Here is a 27,173-nt window from a genome sequence, read left to right on the forward strand (position 1 = left end):
AAATGTTTGTGTAGCCAAACCCTGTAGTTCTGCCACAATGCCAAGTCAGGGTGAGTTGAGGACACGAAGCACCTATCAGGTTTAGGCTCAAAATTACATAGATTACCGAACAAGTGAAAACAGATCTGGAGCTGAAAGGGAAAGAGCCAAATTTCTCCTAGTGTAACCACTGAAGTCATTGGACCACCACCAATTTATACCATCAGAGAATCTGGCCCAAACGATGGAAAAGAAAAATTTCTCGTGAGGAAGCACTATTTATAGACAATTCAAATGGATAATTTTTAATACATATAATCAACTGTGAGAAAGGGCATAGCATGTTGGAAGTGAGATAAGTGACAGAAATGAAGCAGAACAAAGTGATCTTAGAAGTGGATTAGGAGCCTGATTTGAAGCCCACTGAAAGCTTTTGACTTCAGTGTGTTTTGGATTAGACCCTATCAGAAGAAAAAAGAGGCATTTTCAGATACAGGTCTAGGCATTTACAGCTTCTTTAAAACCAACCTAAAAATCAGGTGTGGGGTTTAAAGACATAACTAATGCATCATCACAAAAGGATGCCTGTGCCGGAAAGCAACACGGAGGTCTACATTATTCCTCTTTTCACGATTCAAATAACCCTTTCATCACTATCAAAAGAGAGTAATTTTGGGGAGGTGACATTTTTATATCAGAAAGCACATTACTTACGGTAACTGTGGTTCTTTGAGATGTGTTGTCCAAATGGATTCCATTCTTGGCGTACACATATGCCTGTGCGCAAAACTGGATTCTTTTGGCCAGCAGCGTCCACTGTACCTGCCCTTTAGATGCCCTCATGCCCCTCACCTGAGGGAAAGGTGGAGCAGGCCCAACCATCGCTCAGTTCCTTTGCCAATATACAATTCCAGAGGAGTCGGACTCCATAAAAGAAGAGAGGACGGGTCATGAAATCCACATGGACATCTTAAAGAATCAGTTGCTGTGGGGTAACTAACTGTTCTTTCTTCTTCGAGTGATTGTCCACATGGATTCCACTCTTAGTGGGGAATAAGCCGTTGTTGGGTTTGTTTGGAGGTGAGTAGTAGGAGTCCTACTTAAACAATGACTACATGACATCCAATCTGGAAGCCTCTGCCAAAGAGCAGTGTCTTGTGATGGCATGGAGTGAGCTGCACATAGCTGCCATAGAGAGTTCAGAAATAGAGACCTTCTTTATAGTGGAATGAGCTCTAATATGGCTATATGGATCTAACTTGGCTAGATCCATAGCATGTTATGCAGTTGGAGACCCACTTAGATAATCTATTTGCCCCAAAATTCTCTCTGCAAAGGGCAAAATGTAAAAAGACATTGCTGGTTCTATATCAAGTGTAGTTTCCCTGAGGTTGAGTGAGGTGTCGGGAAGAATATTGGGGGATGAACAAATTGATTCAGATGGAATTCTGAAACAACTTTGAGCGTGCACTTGGAATGAGGTCTGAGAGTGACTGTGTCCTTATGAAACACTACGTAAGGGGACCCAAGGTGAGGGCCTGAATCACCCCTATCTTTTGAGCTGGGGTAATGGCCACTCAAAAGGTCTTGCTGCCACGGGTGGCCAGAAGGAACTGAGGGATGGCCCATCCCCTCCGCCCTTTATGCCCTCAGGTGAAGGGGCGATGAGGGCATCTAGGGTGCAAAGGCAGCCCCAACAAATACTGCTGGCCACAATAACCCAATCTCCCATGTATATAGCACATGTGCACCAAAAATGGAATCTATGTGGACAATCACGAAGAAAACTTTATAATTTTGAATTTGTCCCTACAATGGGGACATGCAAACGTAATGGAAGAATTTTATAGCTAGTTTATTAAAGTAGGTGAAAGCTTTAGTTATGAAAAACAACTCTCTCAACAATTTGATGCACCATATATATTCAGTAACAAGTCCAATTACTATAAGTGTATGTTAAGCCTAAGACTTGCCGTGCAACCATCACCAAAGTGACTGAGTTATCTGATCAAACTTATTTGTCAGTATTGGTTGGTGTACAAATATGCCTCATGTGCGCAAGACTGGATTCTTTTGGCCAGCAGCGTCCACTGTACCTTCCCTTTAGATGCCCTCATGCCCCTCACCTGAGGGAAGGGTGGAGCAGGCACAGCCATCGCTCGGTTCCTTTGCCAATATACAATTCCAGAGGAGTTGGACTCCATAATAGTGGGAAAAGAGAACGGGTATTATTCAACATTTATTAAAATTGAGAGAAAACTTTAGTAAACACGTTCACTTTCAGGTGGATACAATGAACAGCTGCTTGCTAAGATGGTTTACAGTATCTTTACTTTCATGCAGAAACTATTAATTTGCATAAAACGTATAGCCTCTGGATTCATGGCCACTCTAGATGCTTTATAGTCTTTCGTTTGTTGACTTTTCTTTTTCCATTTTCATGTAATAGGCTCTTTAGAAAAGTCCTTAATATGCAAGTTCCAGTTTCCTGAGCAATCACATTAACCAATAAATTTGACCCTGAGACACTTAGGGTCAAATCCCAGCCCCACTGAAGTCAACGGGAGTTTTGCGATGGATTTCATGGGGGGGGCCAGGATTTCACGCTACATTTTAATTTTAAAATCTAGAGAGTCTATGATCAGTTTTTTTGTATGCAACTCCCCCTCCTGCTTCCCTACCCATATCAGTGATCCATAGAACAAAGAGGAAGTCATTTGTCAAGTTAGAAAATCATGGTGCTCATTTTATTTTTTCAGCGGCCCCAGGGCAACATTGCTTTGGAACCACATGAAGCTGAAGATAACGCCCATTGTCTTAGGGAAATGCTCATCAAAAGCAAATTTCATGGAGTCTTGTAAAGGTACTTCTACAACTTCAATCAGCTCTCCCTCTTCAGGCTGGCCTCCACCTTCTCCAGTTTTCATCTGATCTGTTACCTCTGCATAAAATAAGGTTTGCTTAGAACCAGTCACACCAACTCCGGACCTGGAAAAAAAATAGAAGAGGAAAAACTTCACATTTATTTAAGAAAAATGTTATTTTGTACCTATGAAACTGGGTCCCTGGTCCTCAATTAGTGCCCCTGAGCAATACCAAAATAAAAATAATTAATTATTAATGAATTTTAAGTATTCAAAATGACAATTAGAATCTCTTTTTATTCATAAAAAGTCAACTAAAATTGTCAGTTAACTAAAATTGAGTTCAGTTCCATTTTAGCACAGATATATCTACAACTACATTCTGTGGCTGCACCAAATGTTTATTTTGAAAGGAGATGGAATAATTGATCTAACAAATGGAAGATTCTTCAATTTACTTCAGTGGGAGTTGGTATGGGCCCTGATCTATAGAAACCTGCAAACAATAGGATGAAGCTCCCCAGGGTATCTGAATGTTACATTTGTTTGCTTATTTTTATAAGAAATTTTAGATTTCTGTTGCTTAAGAAGATTAGGTCTATTCACAGCTGGAGACCTCTATTCACATCCTGGATAGGTGCAAGAATGGAGTGGCAGCGTGAGATTCTTTTCTCTACCCCGCCTAACCCTTTTGCCTTGACCCAGATGGACCACCCTAAGAATGAATGCATCTGAAGTAATTCAGCCTCTCAGCTAAATTTGTTATCATGGATTTACTTTAGGATATCTTAGATTATGCAGTCTTTCTTCAGCTAGACCACTTGCTGTGTGTTATACTTCTTATTTGTTAATCCTCTATTTCTTAAGAACTATTTCATTTAGATTTTTTAAAAATAAGAGATAAGTACATAATCCACTCACTTGGTCCTTCCAGGAAAATAGTCACATTGCAATTGCAACTTCTGCATTTCCTGTTTTAACAAATTACTTTTAAGGCATATTGGGGGCTGATCCAAAACCCACTAAACTCTAGATCAGGCCATGAATGCTGAAGAATTAGTCTCAATATTACTGTACATAGGATTCAAAGATTTGTAGTAGATTAAAAATTATTTATTCAATATATATAGTTTCTAATAAAATAAAAATCTTATAGCATATAAACCCTTTTTACTCAATCTCTAGATAACTAAATCTCCCAGTTAATCCAAGGTAAATCAGATCCCCAGCAGGAATTCAAGCCAGGCTGTATTCTTTCAATCTTCTCAAACAAATCTATTTATTTTGGCTGGACAACGAATATTAATTAGTCAGTTTGTTGCTATATCAATAGCCACAATCTTTTTTCTTTCTGAAAACAGAATTGGGAGTCAGCAAGCTGCATTCTCTTCCTAACTCTCCCACTGATGTACTGCGTGACCTTGGCCAAGGCACTTCTGTGCCTCAGTTTCTGAATCTGTACGAAGTGGACAATGAAACTTACTTATCTTTGTGAAGAGCTTACGAGAGACTAGGATGAAGGGTGCTATGTATGTATTCTATCTATTCTCTGCTTTCTCTGTGATTGTACTATTCTTCTGATACATTCCTTGGCCAAAGATAATGTGACCTAGTGGGAGGCAGCAAGAGAACAGGCTAAGGGGCTTCCCATTTTCTCTCCTCCCTCTTGCTGAAGGATGTGACCTGCTTTCTCAGTAAAACTGAATTACTGTCTCTAATGACCTGGTTTTTGCAGCCACTGTCCTCAGCGTTTGTATCCTATTATGGTGGCTATCACTGCAGGCTTGTCAATAAAAACGCTATCCAGCACTGACAATGATTCACAGACTTGATGCACCACTGGCACAAGATCAAATGCCTTCTCTGGACTCCCCCCTGCCCTTTGCATCCTTTCCCCTTCTCTAATGGGAAGCTGCTCGGAAGAATAACCCCATCAGGCATGCTGCCACTCATCTCAGTTGCAAGTGACGATCCAACTGGCAGAAGACACAATAGAAACGCAGTCTTTGAAAGCAGCAGGATTTACACACTGAGCCCACCATGCTGGTTTAATCATTCTAATCTCATTATAAAGTAAGGTAGACCCATTTTTCACAAAGTTGCTACCAGTACCCGGTTTTCTAAAGTTGGAATGTCATTTTTTATGCTAATATGCTATCAGTGTGCTTTCTGCTGTAATGACGACAACACACTTCTATATATTTTCTTGGTACTAATAAGCAATAATGCATGGTACTAAAAAGGAACACAGGAGATGAATCACTGATTAAGAACAAACAGGGTTATTTCAGAATCCATCACAGGAAAGTCCTTTAAATCCTAGGAGGAGTCCAAGTTGTTCTGTAAACATGCTGGCCCCAGTTTATTCACCTTGTTTCATAGGTGTAGCTTTGGGAGGGAAAGTAAGAGGGTTGTTGCCCCCCCACCCCCAACAACAAGCCTCGGGCAAGCATGGAATTTGCACCCGCCATGCGCAGCCCCATTGGCCTGACTGGAGCGGTCTCCCCAAATACAGAAGTCAAACTATGCCTTGGCTTGCTTTCCACCACTGAGCTCCACCCTGAGTGCTATCAACTTTTCCCAATCCTACCTCAGTCTAACAAAATTGTAACTTAAAAGACTTATTTGCCATGGAATATTACATTGTTTTTATATAACATTTATTTTAATTCTTGGCCCTCATTTTCCTATCCCTTTCTATTTGTGATCTGTGTGTTGTTTGTATGAGGGGCACTCTGTTTTTCACAGTCTATAAGAGGTGGGGATATTCTTTTTTCTTGCTGTTCTTTATATAGGGTAGGATTTGTTCTTCATCGATTTTTTTTGAGAAATTGTGTTTTTAAAAATTACAAAAGCACATAGAGCCTGGGATTTGGTATTTTTAAGTAGAAACCTAAAGAAATTAAAATAAATGTTGGATTTATTTAGCCCGCATGCTAATCTCTGTATGTGCCATGGTAAATTACAGAACTACATAGGGGTTTAATAATAAATGAATAAATAAATAATAAAATATTGCTGGTTGCTCTCTCACCTTCTGATCTTGATTTGCTCTCACCTCAACTTGATTTACACACATTCTTTTTAGGACCAGTTCTAGCAATTTGTATCATATTATATTTCACCCAAAAAATAACAAGTGGGAAAAACAGTTTTGAGTATTAAAACATATCCCCTTCCCTTTTAACCTGTTTCTGAAGTTCATGACCTTTTTCAAGAAACCAAATTGGTGCAGATCTGTAGTTAGACAATTAAAACATTAGATGTAACCTAGTCAGTTTGATATTATGCAAAGGATCAGTCTGCAATCCAGCAAGTTTAAAAACATATAACCCTTATGTAAAAGACCCTTCCATACAAACTCTCTGCCTTAATTATTTACAAGGTAATCTCTTCCTATGCTATCCATGACCTTTTACTTTTGAAACAGCTGCAGCTGTGGAAATCACTGAGTTCTCCCACCATGTATCTTTTCTTTAGCATAAAAGAAAATTGTTTCCTGAGTCACAGCATCATGAGAGATTCAGTTTCTTGCCTCAGGATCTCAAATAGCTTATTGGTTTCACTTCAGGATATTATTACTTATATGTTTCAGAGTGTTAGCAGCCGTGTTAGTCTGTATTTGCAAAAAGAAAAAGGAGGACTTGTGGCACCTTAGAGACTAACAAATTTATTTGAGCATGAGCTTTCGTGAGCTACAGCTCACTTCATCGGATGGATTCCTTACTCAACATATCAAGACTGGCTGTTATTCTTAAACTTAAAATGTTTTTAAATGATGTTTGGCCTGGATCTCATATCTTTCCTATTCTATAGTACCTGGAATTGCATGCAGTTTGGGTCATATCTTGCCATCTAACTATGCATAGAACTTGCCACTGAAATCAGTGGAACGTTTGGGATAAAAAAAATTGTGGTAGGATATGGCCACAGGTTCATTTTGTTTGTTCTTTTATTTGTATTCTCTCCATTCCGTTTTAAGACAACCTTAAATTGCATGTTGAGCTATTAGTTTTAAAATAAATATCTGCCTCCAAATAAGCTATATACAAGAACAAAGGGTCTGATAAATGCTTTTCACTGCAGTTTATTTTACTCCTCTCTCTAAGACTTTATATTTGTAAATCTATTTATATTCTAATTCAACAGCACGTCTCAATCTTAAATTGGATAACTTTGCACACTTAGTATAACATTACATTATCTACTGTATAACAAATTGACTAGGTTATGCCTAATGCTTTCATTGTTAAACTATAGATCTGTCTCACTTTGGTTTCCAAAAAACATCATCTACTTCAGGAAGAGATCAAAAGAGAAAGCAATATATTTTGCTGCACAAAAAGGATCTATTTCCAGTATTTTCCCACTTGCTACTTTTTGTCTAGATCAGTGGTGCCCAAACTTTTCTTGCCGCGCCCTCCCTTACCAGTAATAGAATCTGTCCACATCTTCTTCCCCTCCCCCTGCTCCCATCACTGCATACAGTTGGCTCAGCAGAGGAGCTTGGGCTAAAAGCAGAGCTGACCTAGAGGCAGAGAGGGAATGAGGGCAAAACTGGACTAGGGGTGGAGCAGGGGGAGGAGTGGAGCTGAGGCTGTGGCTGGAGTGGAGCTGAGGCTGGGGCCAGACCTGGGCTGGGCGGCGCTTCCTCTCCATCCCCCAGCGGGGGCTGGCCTGGGTCCTGCCCCTCGAATGTTCCTCTCTGCCCCTCTAAGGGGGGAGTGCCCGATAGTTTGGGGACGACTGATCTAGATGATTTGGCTTTTTTATCTTCTGCTTCAGTTAAGTGTCATCATCTTCTCATGGATGTATGCCGATTGCCCTTTACTAAAACAGATATTCCTGAATATTGACCACTGCCATCTTTTACAATATTTCCAACCTGTCTTGCATCCTCTTGTACTCTCCCCTTCCTTAGAGAACTATCAAAAAATCACCACCAAAAATGTTTTATTTGCCTTGCTATTTCCTACAGAATTCCTAAATGCAACTCACATGGGCCTGTTATTTTGAAGCAGTTTTAACTGCCTCTTCTGCTCTGATGAAGTCATAAAGCATTTTAACATTCCCCTTTGAAAATGTATATTAGTCTCAGGGATGTGACCTTCAGCAGTTGTTTGTTTTTTTGTTTCTTTGGGGAGAGGTTCCAGTAAATAAGGAAAGACTTCTTTAGGTTTCTAGTAATATCAAACTTCAGTCATTAAACACTTTCCTTTTATCCGCTTGCATGGTTGTTTGCACTTCCTATACAAAATATTCCAATAATTTTGGTGTGCCTTTATTCTCTTTGATATTTTTATTTCAGTGACCTCTGCCACCTTCCTGCTCTATATACTGTCTACACATTGTTTTCTTCTTAGCCTTTTCCTATAATTTCAAATAAAAAAAATTGCTTTCCTCACAATCACACAGTGAGCCTCCTAAGAACAGAGATAAAAGCTGTATTTATTACTGACACACACAAGCATATATCTTAACTTGCCAAGCACTAACATGCTGTACAATGTGAGACAAGTGCAAAGTGAGGGGGATACAAAAATTATGAATGCAGGAAACTTATAATGCTGCAGGATTTGTTCTTTTGGTGTAAATTAGTCTGTAACATCAATTTCATAATTCTTTATTCCAATCTTAATAATTTTTTACAATAAAAGTGATATGACACCAAATGTGTGTAGAATTGAAGAGACTAGGACTAAAAAGAATGCAGTCCCTTAAAATGAGCTCTATGTACACAGATATAATCCTTTTTTTTGGACAACCAGTGTGGATGCTTGTATGTAGTAATGACACTATGTACATAGGTTGTGTATATCAGTTCACAAGAACCCTGGGAAATCCAAGCAACCCTTCACGGGCTCTTTCTTAACCATCTAAGTAAGTGAACAGCTCTGGATAAAGAGGTGGCTGAAAAGGAACTTTCAGGTTTTCATACATTCCTTTTAGGTTGTGTCTACACTTACAGTGGCATATGGGGTACAGGAGCTACGTGCTGTAGTGAAAGGCAGGCTGTAGCTACATTTATCGCTGCCGTGTGTCCTGCTGCTGGAGCCTTTCCTGGCTGCCTCCCCCCTGCCAGAGCCTTTCACTAGGGGAGAGGACGGGGAAAGGCTCCAGCAGCAGGGTGGCAGCGAGACACTGCACTGCTAAAAATAACGGTGTAGATGTGGGAGGTGTTGCTTAGGCATGTAGAGCCGTGTAGGGTATATACCTTGGAGGTTCAGGCATGCAGAGCCTGTACTCACCTAGACCACGTCTCACTGTCTACACTGCTATTTATACGTGTGCTAGCTGGGTATTCAGTGTCTGACCTCTACATGTGACCATAAGTGTAAACGTAGCGTTAGTTAGAGCTGTCATTTTCTTGAGTTTTTAAATCTTACTATGCAATATGTCACTTTCCACTTGTTCTATTTCTACTCTGCATGGAGACACTTTCTGGGTTATTTTTCACTAATTCTACCACCTCTCCTGGAAATCAAGGAAAACTTATCCACAATGCTTTCATAAACTTCCCAGTTCTGAGAAGAAACAGCAATCACCAGATGCTAGAGCCAATCATGCCAGCAGATCTTAGAAATGTAATTTTGGCTATATTTCAGCCACATCTTGTCTATGCTTCTTATTAGCATGTTGACATCTAATAGTTTCATCTATACTTGTCAAAGGAGCCAAAGTGAAGTAGGCATCCAGCACTCAGTGAACTTCAGTGGGATTTGGGTGCCTAAATCCCTTATGATCCTTTGAAAATCCCACTCATGTATCACTATGGGACAAATTCAGCAAAGACATAAGTGGGTGGAGCTCTTGGATGTCAATGGGAGCTGCATCCACTTTTGATGAGGGATGAATTTCTCCTGTAGAGTTTATAATCATTGCAACTGAATGTTATGGAGCTTACAAGCTCTGTTGGTCATCAAGTCACTAGTACTTGAAAAGCACATAAGAACATAAAAGTGGCCATTCTGGGTCAGACCAAAGGTCCACCTAGGCCAGTATCCTATCTCCTGACAGTAGCCAATGCCAGGTGCTTCAAAGGGAATGAACAGAATAAGTAATCATCAAGTGATCCATGCCCTGTCGTCCATTCCAAGCTTCTGGCAAACAGAGGCTATTGACACCATCCCTGCCCAACAGCCATTGATGATGTATCCATGAATGTATCTAGTTCTTTTTTGAACCGTGTTAGCCTTGGCCTTCACAGCAGTCTCTGCAGAAGAGTTTCACAGATTGTGCATTGTGTGAAGAAATACTTCCTTTTTTTTGTTTTAAACCTGCTGCCTATTAATTTCATTTGGTGACCCCTAGTTCTTGTGTTATGAGGAGTAAATAACACTTCCTTATTTACTTCCTCCACACCAGTCATGATTTTAATAGATCTCTATCATATTCCCCCCTTAGTTGTCTCCTTTCCAAGCCGAAAAATCCCAGTGTTTTATTAATCTCTCCTCATATGGGAGCTATTCCATACCCCTAAATTACATAAAACCCAATAATTTCCAGACAAAGAGCTTGTAAGATCTTCAAGTCCACTAGCCCCAAATTTTTCCTGTTTTGTTTCAGAGAAAATTAAAATACAGAAACCTATGTTACTTGTGGTAACATTAAAGTTCTGAATGCAAACACTTTCAAGTCAGGAAATTAAAAAAGTTGTGATTTTCACAGTAATGTTACCTTGGCACATGGCAAAAATGTTGTATTTTCTATTCCAAACCTGCATTTTAAGTGTGAACATTAGCATACTTGGGTCAAATAATGGCCTGGCCTCTACAGCCTGCAGGTGAATAAAGGTACGCAAGGCACCCTCTTATACCCATCTGTGGGTTACCCATACTATAGGGAACAGCACAGCGGGAGAGGAAGCTTCTGCAAATCCAGTTCATTCTCCCCACACATGGGCATGAGTGCGCTGCGAGGGTAGGGAATGTGTGAGGCCATAGCTAGAGAGTGTTACACATACTTCCCTCTCAGAGCAACAGCGAACACAGTAGGCATATTGCAAATCTAGTCTTCTCTTGGAACAGTGCAATGTCATGCCGCCCCTTGCTTAAGGCTTGTGGCAAAGCCACAACTGAGTCCTGAATATTTAGGTTGTTAAGTAATTCCATAAAATATACATGATGTGTATTGGAGCTGTCAGTGTTTCTCTGAGAAATGGGACTTTTCATTTTGTGACTTTTGTTTTTTTAAATAATTAAGCCTATATTAAATAAGTGTTATATTTTATTATACTCTATAACTAGGGAAATAGTATGTGATCACCTTTAAAAAATTTTTTAACATCGTGCTTGGAGACTGCAACTAAGATTGGGCCCAGTTGCTCTAGGTGCTGTACGCACACATAGTAAGAGTAAGTCTCTGCTCTGAACAGCTTATCATGATACATATATATATGGGGTCAGAATTCAAGATGTATGTTCACAGTTAACTTTCACATTTCCTGACTTTTAGGCATATGCAAACTTATTGCATTAACGTATTTTAATGCAACATATAAATCATAGCATCATAGAATATCAGGGTTGGAAGGGACCTCAGGAGGTCATCTAGTCCAACCCCCTGCTCAAAGCAGGACCGATCCCCAGTTAAATCATCCCAGCCAGGGCTTTGTCAAGCCTGACCTTAAAAACGTCTAAGGAAGGAGATTCCACCCCCCCGCTAGGTAACGCATTCCAGTGTTTCATCACCCTCCTAGTGAAAAATTTTTTCCTAATATCCAACCTAAATCTCCCCCACTGCAACTTGAGACCATTACTCCTTGTTCTGTCATCTGCTACCACTGAGAACAATCTAGAGCCATCCTCTTTGGAACCCCCCTTCAGGTAGTTGAAAGCAGCTATCAAATCCCCACTCATTATTCTCTTCCGTAGACTAAACATCCCCAGTTCCCTCAATCTCTCCTCATAAGTCATGTGTTCCAGTCCCCTAATCATTTTTGTTGCCCTCCACTGGACTCTTTCCAATTTTTCCACATCCTTCTTGTAGTATGGGGCCCAAAACTGGACACAGTACTCCAGATGAGGCCTCACCAGTGTTGAATAGAGGGGAATGATCACGTCCCTCAATCTGCTGGCAATGCCCCTACTTATACATCCCAAAATGCCATTGGCCTTCTTGGCAATAAGGGCACACTGTCGACTCATATCCAGCTTCTCGTCCACTGTCACCCCTAGGTCCTTTTCTGCAGAACTGCTGCCGAGCCATTCGGTACCGAGTCTGTAGCGGTGCATTGGATTCTTCCGTCCTAAGTGCAGGACTCTGCACTTGTCCTTGTTGAACCTCATCAGATTTCTTTTGGCCCAATCCTCTAATTTGTTGAGGTCCCTCTGTATCCTATCCCTACCCTCCAGCGTATCTACCACTCCTCCCAGTTTAGTGTCATCTGCATATTTGCTGAGGGTGCAATCCACACCATCCTCCAGATCATTTATGAAGATATTGAACAAAACCGGCCCCAGGACCGACCCTTGGGGCTCTCCACTTGATACTGGCTGCCAACTAGACATGGAGCCATTGATCATTACCCGTTGAGCCCGACAATCTAGCCAGCTTTCTATCCACCTTATAGTCCATTCATCCAGCCCATACTTCTTTCACTTGCTAATCATCTAATCATTATAATTTAGTCATAATTTTAAACTTTCCCTGTTGAGGAATTTGCAGCACTGCACAATAAATGTAAACTGGCTTTGTTAGCAACGATGAGATTCTGTATACAATTTCATTCATAAATCTGGTATGCAGTATATAAAAGCCGAACTACTACTTTCTTAAACAGTGATTCATTTTAATTTTACAATCATTCAAAGTGCTACATGTTCACATTTAAAGCTGGCACACATTGACTTCTTTGTACTTTAAATGTACATAATTAAGGTGAAGTTCTCTACGTGGAACGTATCTATTTATAAAATGCAACTTTTATTTGGATGCAGAATCTGGTATGTAGAGAATACATACCGTCATGTTTACAAGTAAATACAGTATCTCAGTGGCCTTTCTACTGCATTCCAAATCTACTCAGATAAACTTTGTGCAGTTTCCACTGTAATGTCTTAAGACCTTTATACAGTTCTAATGTTATAAGCAGCAGGTGCAGGAAAGAAAAAGAATAGACGCAATTAACACAAAATTATATTACACAGTACCGTCCACAAACAGGTGCACTAGCAGGTGATCCTTCTAATCATAATACATTTTATTGTACCACAGCTATTCATCACAATGCAATAAGGTAAAAATGGATTGTATGCATAGGTTACTATGTAGAAGGAATAATGCCTTTGAAAATACTATAATGCACAATACTAGCTCCATAGGATAAGGGCTATGTTCTTTCCTTTACTCCTTCTATTTACTGGTTTCAGAGTAGCCCACGAAAGCTTATACGCTAATAAATTGGTTAGTCTCTAAGGTGCCACAAGTACTCCTGTTCTTCTATTTACTGTAAATGTTCACATTTGGGAGGAACGTGGGGTGGGAGCAAACTTGTACCTGGTCCTTAAAGAACATTATATATGGGGATTCTGATGTAAGGGCCCAAACTTCTGAGACCCTCCAGGCCGAGGTAATCGCTACCAGAAAGGTGACCTTTCAGAGGGCATGATGCCAGCAGGTCAAAAGGAGGGCCCGTGAGCCTTGACAGGACCAGCTGAGGTCCCATGGGGGAATGGGTTCATAAATTTGAGGGTAAAGTCTCTCTAAGTCCTTGAGGAAACAAATGGACATTTAGTGTGAAAAGACTGACCTACCATCCATCAGAGGGTAGAAGGCTGAAATTGCCACTAGGTGCACCTTGATCGATGAAATGACTAGGCCCTATTGTTTCAGATGGAGTAAGTAGTCCAGCACATACTAGAGAGGTGACTGTGTTGGTGAGAGGCCTTTTTGGGATGACCTTCCAGAGAAACACTTCCACTTGGGAACTTAAGTAGCTCTAGTAGGTTTCCTACTACCTAGCAAGACCTGGCAGACTTGTTCTGAAAAAGCCAGCTCTGCCAGATTTAATCATGGAGCTTCCACACAGTCAGGTGGAGGGCCTTGAGGTTCAGGTGGAGCAATCAGCCATGATCTTGCAAGATCAGGTCCGGGAGGGGAGGGAGTGGCAACAGGATCGCTACTAATAGGTCCAATAACAGGCCGAATCAGTGTTGATTCAGCCATGCAGGGGCTATAAGAATAATCTTTGCTTTGTCTTGCTTGACTTTCAGTAGGACCTTGTGCATAAGAGGAATTGGGGGGAAACGTGTACAACAGGTACTTTGCCTGTGGGAGTAGGAAGGCATCTGTTCAGTGAGCCCAGGCTGCAACCGCGGAGTGAGCAAAACTGCTGAGATTTCCTGTTCTGCGGTCTACAAAGGGACACCCCCACCTCTGGAAGATGGACCTTGTTATATTATGAAGGGACCACTCATGGTGAGAAGAGAAAGATCTGCTGAGATGATCTGCCAAAATGTTCCAGGCTCCCGGAAGATGAGAAGCTTCAAGGTAGATGGGGTGCTTTGTGCAGCAATCCCACAAGCCAATGACCTCTTGACGCAGGATGGATGTGTGTGCTCCTCCCTGCCTGTTGATGTAAAACATGGCTACCATATTGTCCATAAGTACTCGCACAACCTTGCCTACAATCTAGGGTAGAAACACCTGGCATGCTAGGTGGACCGCTCTGAGCTCTCTGATGTTTATATGCAAGGAGAACTCCTCCTGGGACCACAGCCTTGAGTCCTGAGGTGCTCCAGGTAAACTCCCCAACCTAGATTGGATGCATCCGAGATTAGGACTACTGCTGTCTGGGGAGTGATACATGGAATGTCTGATCCCACCAACTGGCTTACATTCTGTCAGATTGGGGAGTGAAAAATGGTGACGGTTCACTGAGTACACCGAGGCCAGCCAAGCTTGAAAGGATCTGAGGCCCAATCTCGCATGCTGCACCATGTAAGTGCATGCCACCATATGACCTAAAAGTTTGAGGCAGAAACAGGCTGTTGTAATGGGGTGGGTCTTCACTTGATCTATCAGAGCCAACACTGTCTGGAAGCAAGCTAATGGGAGGAAGGCTCTGGCCCAGGTGTGATAAAGCACCACACTGATAAAAATCTATCCTCTGGACAGGGATAAGAGTTGACTTCTGCTCACTTATTAATAGGCCCAGGCCTCAGAAGGTAGCTTGTAACAGACCAATGCTGGCTCTCACCTAGGCTTGGACCAGCCCTTGATCAGCCAGTCATGGAGATAAGGGTAGACTCACACCCGGCGCCTTCTGAGGAAGGCCACCACCACTGCCATGCATTTTGCTGACAGGCCGAAGGGGAGGACAGTGAATTGGGAGTGTGCCTGCTTCACTAGGAACCTGAGGAACCTTCTGTGGCCCCAGAAAATGGAGATGTGGAAATAGGCCTCTTTCAAGTCGAGGGAGGCACATCTGTACCCTGGATCCAGGCAGGGAATAATGGAAGCCAGGGAGACCATGTGGAACGTCAGCTTCTTGAGATAACTGTGAGGCAATGCAAGATGCAAGAGGCGTCAGAGATCCCTTTGGCCTTCAGGATTAGGAAACAGCGGGATTAAAACCCTTTCCCTCTCAAGTTCTGATGCACCTCCTTCACAGCCCCTATCCAAAGGGGGGCTTGCACCTCCTGGACTAGAAGTTGCTCATAAGAAGGGTCCCTGAAGAGGGATGGGGATGAGGGGGAGGGTGGGTGAAGAAAACTGAAAGATGTAACCTTCCTCCACTGTACTCAGCACCCAATGGTCTGAGGTGATGAGGGACAATACTGGCTGAAGTAGGAGAGTCAGTCTGAAAACAAAAAGGGGATCAGGATCCGGTATGGGAACCGATATAGTGCTCTTGGGCACCCCTTCAAAAGTTCTGCTTGGGGCTGCCCGGATATCTGTGCAGACCCAGTAGAGAGGCTGAGGCAGAAGAGGGAGATTGCCTGCACTTATAACCCCTGCTTTGTTTCTTAAACAGGTCTTGGCGTGGTGGCAGAGCTGAGAAGCAGACTGGTTGTTGAGGTCTGAAGTGCTTCCTCAAGGAATCAGGGCACAGAGGCCCAGGGACTTGAGGGTGGCGTTAGAATCCTTCAGGTGATGGAGGTTTGCTTCCATCTGTTTGGAGAAGAGGGAAGTTCCCTTAAACAGAAAGTCCTGAATGGACTGCTGAACCTCCGGTGGTAGTCCTGCAGATTGGAGCCAACAGCACCTTTGCATGACTACCACCAACACCATTATTCTAGCAACTATATCAGTTGCATCCAGAGCAACCTAGAGAAAAGCCCTGCCTATAGTCTTCCCTTCCTCCACCAGAGCGGAGAATTCCTGTCTGGACTCCTGCGCCAGTGAGTTCTTGAATTTTGACAGAGAGTCCCAGACATTATAATCATACCTCCCAAGCAAGGCCTGCTGGTTGGAGATGCAGAGCTGCAACCCACCAGTAGAATAACTCTTTCTACCAAATAGATCCAGCTTCTTTGAGTCCTTCGCTTTGAGGGTCATGTCCTGCAGCCCTTGCCTGTCTCTTTCATTGGCCACTGAGACCACAAGGGACCTGGGAGGGGGATGGGAATATAGGTACTCATACCCTTTGGTGGGACAAAATACTTTTTCTCTGGTCTTTTTGAAGTGAGGGGCAGAGAGGATGGCATCTGACATAGGGATCTGCCTGGACACATAACAGCCTAATTGAGGGGTAGGCCCACCTTTGACAGGGCTGCTGCAGCCAAGATGTTGATCAGGCTGTGAGAGGATTCTTTAAGCACCTTAACTTCCAGCCCTAGGTTAGATGCCACCCTTTTCCATAGCTCCTGATGAGCGCTAAAGTCACCGAGCTCCTCAACCCCCACATAGCTTCATCTCAGGAGGAGGAGGCCTGCACAAGGGGGTCTTCCTCCTCTTCTTCTGCACCGCCCACATCACATAGCCTCAAGTCCTGAGTATTGGTACTGGGTTGAGTACTAGAGTCAGGGTCAGGTGTTGGATGGTGTGGTGGAGGGGCCTCTCTCTCAGACACCATCGAGTATGAATGGCTGGAAGTTGGTCCCAGTACCGTGGGAAAACCCCACAGATTCTGAAAAGGCCACTGGACCTGCATAGGCTACAGCCCACTGGGCCAAACGCCTGGAGGGGTACCCACACCAGGATGTGACAGAATGTAGGCCTGAAGCACCTGGCATTGGCCACTATTGGAAGACTGGATACTAGGCTACATGGATCTTTGGTCTGACCCAGTATGGCCATTTTTATGTTCTTATGGGTATCGGTATCAGGCCCATGGCTGGATGCATGACTCCATCTCAGACTCCGATGACAAGTCAGGTTGTGGGGACCTGGGGATCATTAATGATCTGGAGGATGGCGTGGACTGCACTCTCAGCAAGTTTGCAGATGACACTAAACTGGGAGGAGTGGTAGATACGCTGGAGGGTAGGGATAGGATACAGAGGGACCTCAACAAATTAGAGGATTGGGCCAAAAGAAATCTAATGAGATTCAACAAGGACAAGTGCAGAGTCCTGCACTTAGGACGGAAGAACCCAATGCACAGCTACAGACTAGGGACTGAATGGCTAGGCAGCAGTTCTGCCTAAAAGGACCTGGGGATTACAGTGGACGAGAAGCTGGATATGAGTCAACAGTGTGCCCTTGTTGCCAAGAAGGCTAACGGCATTTTGGACTGTATAAGTAGGGGCATTGCCAGCAGATTTAGGGACGTGATCATTCCCGTCTATTCAACATTGGTGAGGCCTCATCTGGAGTACTGTGTCCAGTTTTGGGCCCCACACTACAAGAAGGATGTGGAAAAATAGGAAAGAGTCCAGTGGAGGGCAACAAAAATGATTAGGGGGCTGGAGCACATGACTTATGAGGAGAGGCTGAGGGAACTGGGGATGTTTAGTCTACGGAAGAGAATAATGAGTGGGGATTTGATAGCTGCTTTCAACTACCTGAAGGGGGGTTCCAAAGAGGATGGGTCTAGACTGTTCTCAGTGGTAGCAGATGACAGAACAAGGAGTAATGGTCTAAAGTTGCAGTGGGGGAGGTTTAGGTTGGATGTTGGAAAAACTTTTTCACTAGGAGGGTGGTGAAGCACTGGAATGGGTTACCTAGGGAGGTGGTGGAATCTCCTTCCTTAGAGATTTTCAAGGTCAGGCTTAACAAAGCCCTGGCTGGGATGATTTAACTGGGGATCGGTCCTGCTTTGAGCAGGGGGTTGGACTAGATGACCTCCTGAGGTCCCTTCCAACCCTGATATTCTATGATTCTATGACCACAGGGAGGTAGTACCCCTTAATTCCACTGGCTGGTGTCGAGGGTCCAGGGAATGGTGCCAGAATGGGGAAGCCTTTGCTGACATCATCAGGGTCGGTTTCCCTCCAGAGGACGCGGTGCTGGATAGGATCTCAGGGCAACATGCTCCCTTCTGCTTGCCATCCTCACCACTCTGGGATCTCGCCCTGCCGTGGTCAGTAGTACCAGGAGTGCCATCAGATCCCTGGCTGTGGCAAATGCCTCTGGGGTGGACGGCACCATGATCCCACTGGTGCCACACTGTCCCCCCGGTGTCAGCAGTTGGTCCTGCACCAGATTAACGGCACCTGTGAGCAGGTCAGTGTTGACACTTTTGGGGCAGAGGCAGAGAAGTGGCCTGACACAGGTCTCACCCTGCTTCACTCCCCATGCTTGTCCTTCCTCAGTTCCCTCTTGAACTGCTGCTTTTTGTACTTCTTCCTCAGCACCGGTGAAGGGGAATGGTGCCAAGAGACCCGTGCTGCTGGAGGAGCACTCCGCACCAATGCTAAGGTACTCGGTGCAGAGTCTGACTGGCTTGGCTCCGACGATGGTCTGACTGCGGATTCCATCAGGATGGACCTTAGCCTAGCCTCACTGTCCTTCACTGTTCAAGGCTTGAACTGGTGGCAGATCTGGCAATGCTCTCACATATGAGCTTCCTCCAGACACTTCAGACAGCTGGAGTGTTGGTCACTCACTGGCATGGACTTGCCGCAGGAGGCACTGGCTTTGGAGCCCGGAGACCAGGGGCATGCCAGGCCTCAGGGCAGAGGATGCCCTCTAAACAAATGTGAGGGTCCAACTATTTACACAACTACTAAAAGAAATAAACAGAAGACAAGAAAACTTGAAAAGAAAGAAAGGAGGGAATAATAAGAACCACTGATGAACGCCTTGCCAAAGCAAGAGAAGATGTTCCAGTGACCATCACGGGCTGGAAGAAGGAACTGAGAGGGTGTGGGGCCAGTCGGGCCCCTTATACCAGCACATGAGCATGCAGCAATATAGGATGCTAGAGACAGCCTGACGGATACCACGGAGGGAAAAATCTCCAGTGACTGTGCATGCGGTGTGTACGCACACCTACGATGGAATGGACATGAGCAAGCACTCAAAGAAGAACAACCAGTAATTTGTATCTTGTTCTGCTGAATTATTAAAATCTAAAAAGCACTCTACAAATATTCTTGGAAGACTTTGAAAATTTTAAAACTCCTGGGAGTGGTAGAACTTAATAGATACCTTGCAATCAGGAAGAAAAATTCCATTATTTTTTCTTCAGTAGTGCAATAAAACAAGGCTTGAGCATGGCACTGAGGGTGTTGCAGCCTAAAAAGCTAGTTCACAGGTGAACTTCATACAAGTTCAAATTTGAAACCATAGCCACCCACGTGGGGACTGGGAGGAAACTTGTCACCATCTAATAAAAGGGAAAACACAAAAGACCTGGTCACTCATAGGACACAGAAAAACTTATTTCTTTTATAAGATTATCATCATAATTTTTTCTGCATCCAATGGAATACAGGTCTTATTCTCTTACACGCCTCTAAAGTACCTAGCACAATGATGGAGCTATAAATAATGATACACAAAAACACCACCATGTTAAAACACCATTTTTAAATTGCAAAGCCAAGCACCCAAAAATTAGTAAATGAGTGGGATGAGACACTTTGCGAGTGGGTTTCATAGGAATGCATAGGAATGGTGAAACTCAGACATCATGGGTTTCGTTCAAGGCTCTGGAGGGGACTGCATTCTAGTGCTCCAAAGCATCGGGGTGCTAAAGTTTCTCAAAGAAGAGGGCACCAGAATGTTTTTGAACATAGTCAAAGCAAAATTGTTTCACTAGCCTGGTTCTCAGAAATGGTTGAACCATTTTGGCTGGAAAAAAAAAATCAGCCTGATGCAGACACTCAGCATATAAAATTTCAGCCCAAATGCTTAAATTTTGGCAAAATTATAAGCAACCAAAAACAGAATCTTTATAATGGGAACTGTCAGGCAGTCTTAGTAATAGGTGCGGCTACCAGCCCCAACTATAATACAGATAGCATAAAGCTAGACTGACTATGCAAGCTGCCCTGAGTAAGAGATGATACATAACTCCAAAGCCCCCAGAGCAGAGCAAACCAGACAATACATTTTGTCTCTAAGAGCCATAATTCACTTCCTGTTACACTCATGCTCCTGGACTATAACAACAGCAGATTACTTTCTCCTCTGTTCTGTATCAGCTGTGATGGTCAGCATATCAGGAGGGGCAGAGTAAAAGCTCTGCTCACAACCCCACCCCCCACCCTCCTACTCCCCTCCCACCTGCGCAAGTGTGGGAAGCCCAGGCAGGGGATTGATCTTAAAACTTTATAACCTCTGACTGCCTATGTAGGCCCATAGGGCAAGCTGCAGTCTCACCCACAATAGCTGTCATACTGTTGGGCAAGAAGGTGTACTGATTGCATAGTTACTTTTCTAGTCATAACTTTAAAATGTTCCTAATTTTATTGTACTAAAATAGTGGCTTCACTTATGAAAACAAATAAAAACTAGATTAGATTACTGTTCACTGCTTAAATTCAAACTTCCACAAGAAGGAAATTCAGAATGAGCACTGACATGCTACTGTTTACTATATGTCCAGACACCTTCCTCTTAGTTCACATCAAACTGATTTCACAAGTGCAAGTCTGTTGAGATCCTTCCAGGAACAAAGCAGTGGGGACTGAAAATGCAAGGCTGTACAATGTGAAGAACTCTGCACAATACTGACCTGCAATATTGGGTCAATAAATACTTAATGGAAAAATTGTTATATAGATCACTGCGATGATATACTATAATAATGGATCTGATTAATGTACTATATGTTAATCCAGAAATCACTGAACGAACACATACTAGCCATTATAATGTCTTATGTCAGCATTTTATATTGGCTATTAGAGGGTTGATAAAGATACTATCTAGAATGCATTTCAACAATCTAAAGAACACTATTTTTTCAGACATTGATATTGGTATGTTTAGTGTTCTCCCCACTTCCTCCGGAGGTACTCAATGTCCCTGACAGAGGGGACCAGTTCTCATATTCTGCCTTTACAGCCAATACTCAAGGCCCATGTTGGACCACCACACTGCAAGCTGAGGAAGAGTGAACAGGACCCAGACACAAATGATGCAAAAGCCCTTCTCCCTAACAGGAGCTGAACATATTCCTTCTAAGGGAGCAGGAACACAGGATTTGGAATCAATTCTGTCTCCCATGTGGCAGTGCAGCGTTATAAAAAATCCAACAACAGGTGACCTAAATACATTAGTTTTTAATTGAAACAAACCACCAACACCCTATTCCAAGGTGAAAAATAAATGCCAGAAAAATATCATTTTAGAGCCACAATCCTGCATTTTGATTTAAAAAAGTGAATCACTCCATCTGCCTGGAGCCCCATTCGATAGACCTTTGCACAGGCTAACTGCTGTGCCCATAGGGACCACAATGCAGGACAGGGGCCTTAAAAATTAAATCACCACACTAAGTGTATTTTATCTGGGAGTCACACTGCAAGTAAAACCTGTGTAACTCAACTAAAAAAATATTCTGTAAAATGAAAAGACATTTGTTAACTGAGAATGTATGTTGTTTCAGCTCAATGGGAATTCTTACTATTGAGTCATAAACCCTAAAAATGGAGGGTTTACAATGGAAATAGGGTCACAACTTATTTTTTGAAAGATTTTTTTTAGGTATCTGTGTCGGTACAGCACATCAATGTCACACAAAATACAAAATACTATGAACAGCTTTTGTTATTAATTCTAGAAAGCACGGTTTCTTTCAGTAGAACAAACCACTAATCTAGTTTCAAGGAGTTGCAAGAGACAACTCCTATGATTCACCCCTCACACCCTCCTCCATCAGAAGCGTTGCTTGTTAATCCAGCAGGAAATAACATTTGCCAGGATTGACAGCTGTGGATTTGTATTCAATTCCCAAATTAAAAACCAATGACAGGGTCTAGTTCAATAGAGCTGTCAAGTAAAAATGAAGTAAAAAAACCTGCAGCCATTCTCTGTTAATTTGTACATGTATTTTGGATAATGGTAACAGATGTCTTTAACAATGCTACAGCCTGGTAAGGAGATATAATGGCAATAAGGCTGTGAAAACATTTTCTTCTGAAATTATTTAATTCTTGACATTTCTTTAATTCCAAACAGCACAAATATTATTCTCCTCTTATTTCTGATGTAATTTATTGAAATATTTTACACTGAAATTAAAAACGTTCATAACAGCGTCAGCAATAAAGTGATATAAAATGTATCCTAATACATATTTCATATAAGCTTCAGTTATGGCCCTGATCCTGCGAACAAATCCAGTGGCACAAACCCTGATGCTGCGGTCCCATCAATGTAGGCTCAAAGCCCATGTTGTGCGGCTCAGTTTTTAATTAGAACAATGGAAATCAGAGATGGAAAAGATCTAATAGGTCAGCTAGCCTATCATCCTGTGAGTATAGGATTGTTTCTTACAATACACTTTCTAGCACTTCAACCACTCAATGTTTAAGAGCCCCAAGCAATGGGTTTTCCACCAATTCCCTTGGGGTTTTCTATTCCCCACTCTAATAGTTTTTACTAGCCCAATTTTCCTCAGTTTGAATTTCATCTCATTAATCTCAGGTCTATTGCCCTTTATATCTCCCTAAATTATTCCTCCTCTTCTTGGCGTTTACACCCTTAAGCAATCGTGGATGGCTGTTTCTCCCAGCTCATTGCTTTGGCAAGGAAATTAATTTACCCCTAGGCAATTCTAACAATTGTCATTTGAAAAAGGTTAAATACAAAGCATCAACTTGGCTGCTATTTACCTGAACGAAGTGATTTTCTTCAGGTTTGTAATGGGAACGTCATAACCACATTCTTCTAAGACTTCGTTGCATGCAATTTCCTCCAAAGAAAGTCCTGGCTTGTCTACTATGCCAGCGCAGAGTTCATAGGTCACGCCTTCTGTAGCTGGTAAGGGATCCAATAGAGGACACCAGCTATCCTGGTCTTTACTTTGAAAGTCTTGAGGCCGGTGCCGTTCCATTTCACACATGTAAACAGCTTTAAAAAAATGCAAAAGAAAAAACAACTGTGCTTGGAAAAATCTACTCTTACCATATCATTTCAAGTGGCATAAAAAGACCCCTTACTCACAGGGAATTTCACCATGCAATTTAAAACAAATCCAACTAATAGACACAATAAATCATGTAGGGCTACATTCTAAAAGGTGCCTGCATTGGTGTGTGTGCAAAAATCACATTCACACACAACTTTTGCACATTATTACTTTTACACACCAACGATGGGTTTTGTGTGGATAAATTCTATGATTTGCATACCAAAGTGACAGGCCACAATAACTACCCACAAAAGCGACTGGAGCATGCAATATTTCACACCTTGGAAAATCTGTTTCCACAATATATCATAAAGGTACACAAGTGCTTAATTGTGAAGCATTTACTACTGATGGGGCAATCAATAGTTGATTTTTAGTAAAATTGAGAAAAATTAAAACAGCAGTGGAATTTTTGTTTTCTATTTCATTTCTGTGAAATGGTCCTTTGAATATTAGTTCTGCTTATATTGATATGGAAGTCTCATACATGCTACCAAAACTAAGCGCAGCTGGTTGAACCTAAAAATCTATTGTTCAAAACAGCTTCCATTTGTTGGCCAATGTACATATCAGGGTTTATTTTAATCTATGCATTTATCTCTGCTGGGAAGTTGGTCTGTACATTCTGTACCATGTGCACAATGATGAATCTTTCAGCCTGTCAACTCAGCTGTTATTTGAACAGGGTTATGAAAAGCATGTATGTTTGTTTGAAAAATCCTCTTTTGAACATATAGTTCCTTGCACAGATTCTTGAGTGGAATTTGCAAAGGACCTTTTGCATTAATCTAGAAACAGCTGTCACTGTAATAGACTCCTAAAGGAAATACTAAGGGCCAGATTCTACAGTCTTTAGTCAAAACTCTCACTGATCTCAGTGGACATTTTTCCTAAGTAAAGTCTGCAGGATTGGGTCCTAAAACACAGAGAAGCACTACCAAAAATATAGAGCCATTCAAACTTTCTTTTACAGATGTAGCTCCGTTTGTCTCTTCTTTGCAAAGTTTCCCATTTTCACCCCCTTTATTTTATTAACAAATCTGATACTAATATATGAAAAACATGTTACAAGATGCCCAGCATGAAAACTGCTGTTTTATCTAATAATCTGTGACAGTTATACCTTAATAACGTTTAAAATATACTATATAAGTGTAACATGGGTTTCATGTAGAAAAAAAAGTGCATATTTATTGTTTAAGTCTCATTCCAAATATTAAAACTCTGTTACATAAGAGAGTACAAATTTAATGGACAAATTTAATGTTAGCAACTGAACTTTGTCCAGTGTTTCATTGTCCCTTTTTATCGTTGGTTATAAAGGAATATTACTCCCAAAGAAGTAGCCCACTACTGAGGGTACTTGGTTTAAGTCAAGGAGATCCTGAAGACACATCCTTAACTGGTGTAAATTGCCATAGCACCGAGAAGTATGACAATTTACCGAAGCTGAGGATCTGGCATTATTTGTTGGATCTTACTGAGCAAATCCGGGAGAATTTTTAATGTGTTTGCTCTAACATCCAAAATCTGAGTTTGTCTCAGATGGTTAATATGGGAAAATATCCAAAACGTTTCTTTCTTTAATTGGGAAAATGCCATGATGTGGTTATTGAGGTCAGATTCCACCAGTCTTGACTTCAGACAAGGCAGCTAAATACCTCCAATACACACAACCGCAGTTCAGCTCAGAATTACTCTAACAAATTTCGCAGGTCCGTGATGCGTTTTTCATGGCAGTGAATTTGGTAGGGCCCTAATCATGAATCTTGACTAATGATCCAGCATGTAGGCAAAATCTGTGGATTCTCATAGTGGAAAGTCCTAACTATGCGAGTTCTTTCCTGTGCAGCTGTGGCACAGGGAAGAGAGTTGAACTGCCTTAGTCAAACCAGGTGATATTGTTACCCAAAACAAGCCCGTTCAAGTAACTGAAACAAAAGCTTTGCTTGCGCTCCAAGGAAAAAGAATGGGGAGTCAGTAGTACAGATTTGGAGAGGCTTCTGGAATTTAGCAGCTCAGGGAGGGAACTGGTTTGCTGTTTAAACTTTTGATTTCTTTTTGTTTTCACCAATTGTTTTGGGAGCCCTCTGAGGTAAAACCTGGCTGGTGACAAGCCTTGTGTGCAATGTATTTTGAGTCACTGGAACAGCAAATACGTACAATCCAATTAAAGGCTGTTATACGTTAACTTGAAAATCCCATGGTGTATGTTTAGTGTTACTAACCCAAGTCTTCTCCAGTTACATACTGTTTAATCGTATTTGGAAAGATGTGGTCCGTTGACTATCAAATTAATGATATCTAGAGTCTCTCAATGGGGCATCTGTAAGGGACTAAAGTGGAAACTACTGCAATATTCTTTTAGATTTTCATTTTAGCAGAAGAGTTAATTAGTCCTAACCTCTTGTCTGTCTGAGGAGGGGCAGACACAGGTATACAACAGTCACACTTGTAGTAGATACACCTAGTGATTTAAACTGCTGCTTATCATCCAAATACTCAAATATCCATAGAAATGTTCCCTTCCCCTATCCTCTTTCTGTTGGGATTCTGACAGGGGAGCAAATAGGACACAGAGAGAGAACCATCACTTAATTTATGCATTTTTACAGACAGTATGGCAGATCATCCCCAGGCAATGGAAAGCTAACCCTATCACAAATACTCTGGTGGGAGTGGGTATGAGCAGTAGCTGCACTGGAAACTTTGACTGCCCATTTGCAGAGAAGGCCAGTCATTCTGAGCTCAGTCAGGGCCCTCTCTGATCTCTGTGAACAGAACACCAAAACAGAAGGCTTTTTGGAAGACTAGGCCTTCTAGAGCCAGCAGAATCTGAGATTTCCATGGAGATGGCACATTGGAGGTATCCACTTGGCCAGAACACTTAGAGTATTACATTTAGTCAATTTTCTCTATTCCCTTTGCTTATGGACCAACCTAATTTCATATTATCTAGCAGCTTAATGTGTTTCTCTTGTCATGAGAAAGTCATCCTGAAAATAATCTATTTTATTACACTATATATTACAGTATTTTATTTGCAAAAACAATTAACTTTATTATGCATTAGACCTGATTCAAAGACAAAATGTGCCCAGCTCTGTCTTGCATAGTACTAAAAGGCTAATGTGTGCACTGAGCCTTGTGCCCTCTGCACAAGAGTGAATTTCGTAAAGTTGTTAAAAAAAAGGCATCATGAAAGATATTTGCAGTTAGAGCCGCCTAAGAATGCCTCAAAGAGAGTATTAGCCACACTAGCAGTTTCTATTTGGTTGCAAATAAAAGACATAAGGATTTTAAATAAGCATATAAATAAATCCTATTCCTTACAATAGGCAACAGAGTGCTGAATGAAAACATGAGCTACAAGTTACAATATTATTGCTTTCCACTGAACTGCCTGTCAATCACTATAGGCAAGTGCGAATGGTAAGACACTGCACCAGAAAGTTTCCAGTGACATCTACCAGAATGGTCTTGAAACAGTCTCTTAGCAACAGAGATAAAAAGAGAGAGAAATATCTTTTAGATTCTCTCTCTCTCTTTTTTTTTGGTTAAAACCAACATGCTGAGGAAAAATACATCTTATTTTTAACCTCCAAAAAATAAATAACTGTCAGAAGTTATAACAATCGACACAAAAACATTAAAATTAATTTAGATAGATTCTTTCTTAAGGTATCAACCCCTCTTACAAGTAAGAGAGCCAATAGTCTACCTATTACATTGCAGAATACAATAAAGCAAAAATATATTTGTGCACAGTGTATCAATAGCCCCTAATTTTGAGGTCTGTTTTAAATTCCCAAGCATATACTGCCTCACATTAGATAAGATTTTTTTTTTTAAATAAGGAA

General features: G+C 41.8%; 1 protein-coding gene across 3 annotated transcripts in view; it reads right to left on the bottom strand.

Moving 5' to 3' along the window:
* Window positions 1–2,695: 2,695 nt before the first annotated feature.
* Window positions 2,696–27,173, bottom strand: part of NUDT14 (nudix hydrolase 14) — a 99,955-nt gene continuing 75,477 nt past the window's right edge. For all 3 annotated transcript variants that reach the window (XM_073349845.1, XM_073349843.2, XM_073349844.2), the window contains exons 4-5: window positions 23,015–23,252; window positions 2,696–2,967 (exon numbers count right to left, since the gene is read on the bottom strand). In XM_073349845.1, coding sequence (XP_073205946.1) covers window positions 2,727–2,967; window positions 23,015–23,252 — 479 coding nt within the window. In that variant the 3' untranslated portion in view covers window positions 2,696–2,726. The remainder of the gene's footprint in view (window positions 2,968–23,014; window positions 23,253–27,173) is intronic.

This window comes from Lepidochelys kempii, chromosome 6 (assembly GCF_965140285.1).
Source record: "Lepidochelys kempii isolate rLepKem1 chromosome 6, rLepKem1.hap1, whole genome shotgun sequence".
Taxonomy (NCBI): domain Eukaryota; kingdom Metazoa; phylum Chordata; order Testudines; family Cheloniidae; genus Lepidochelys; species Lepidochelys kempii.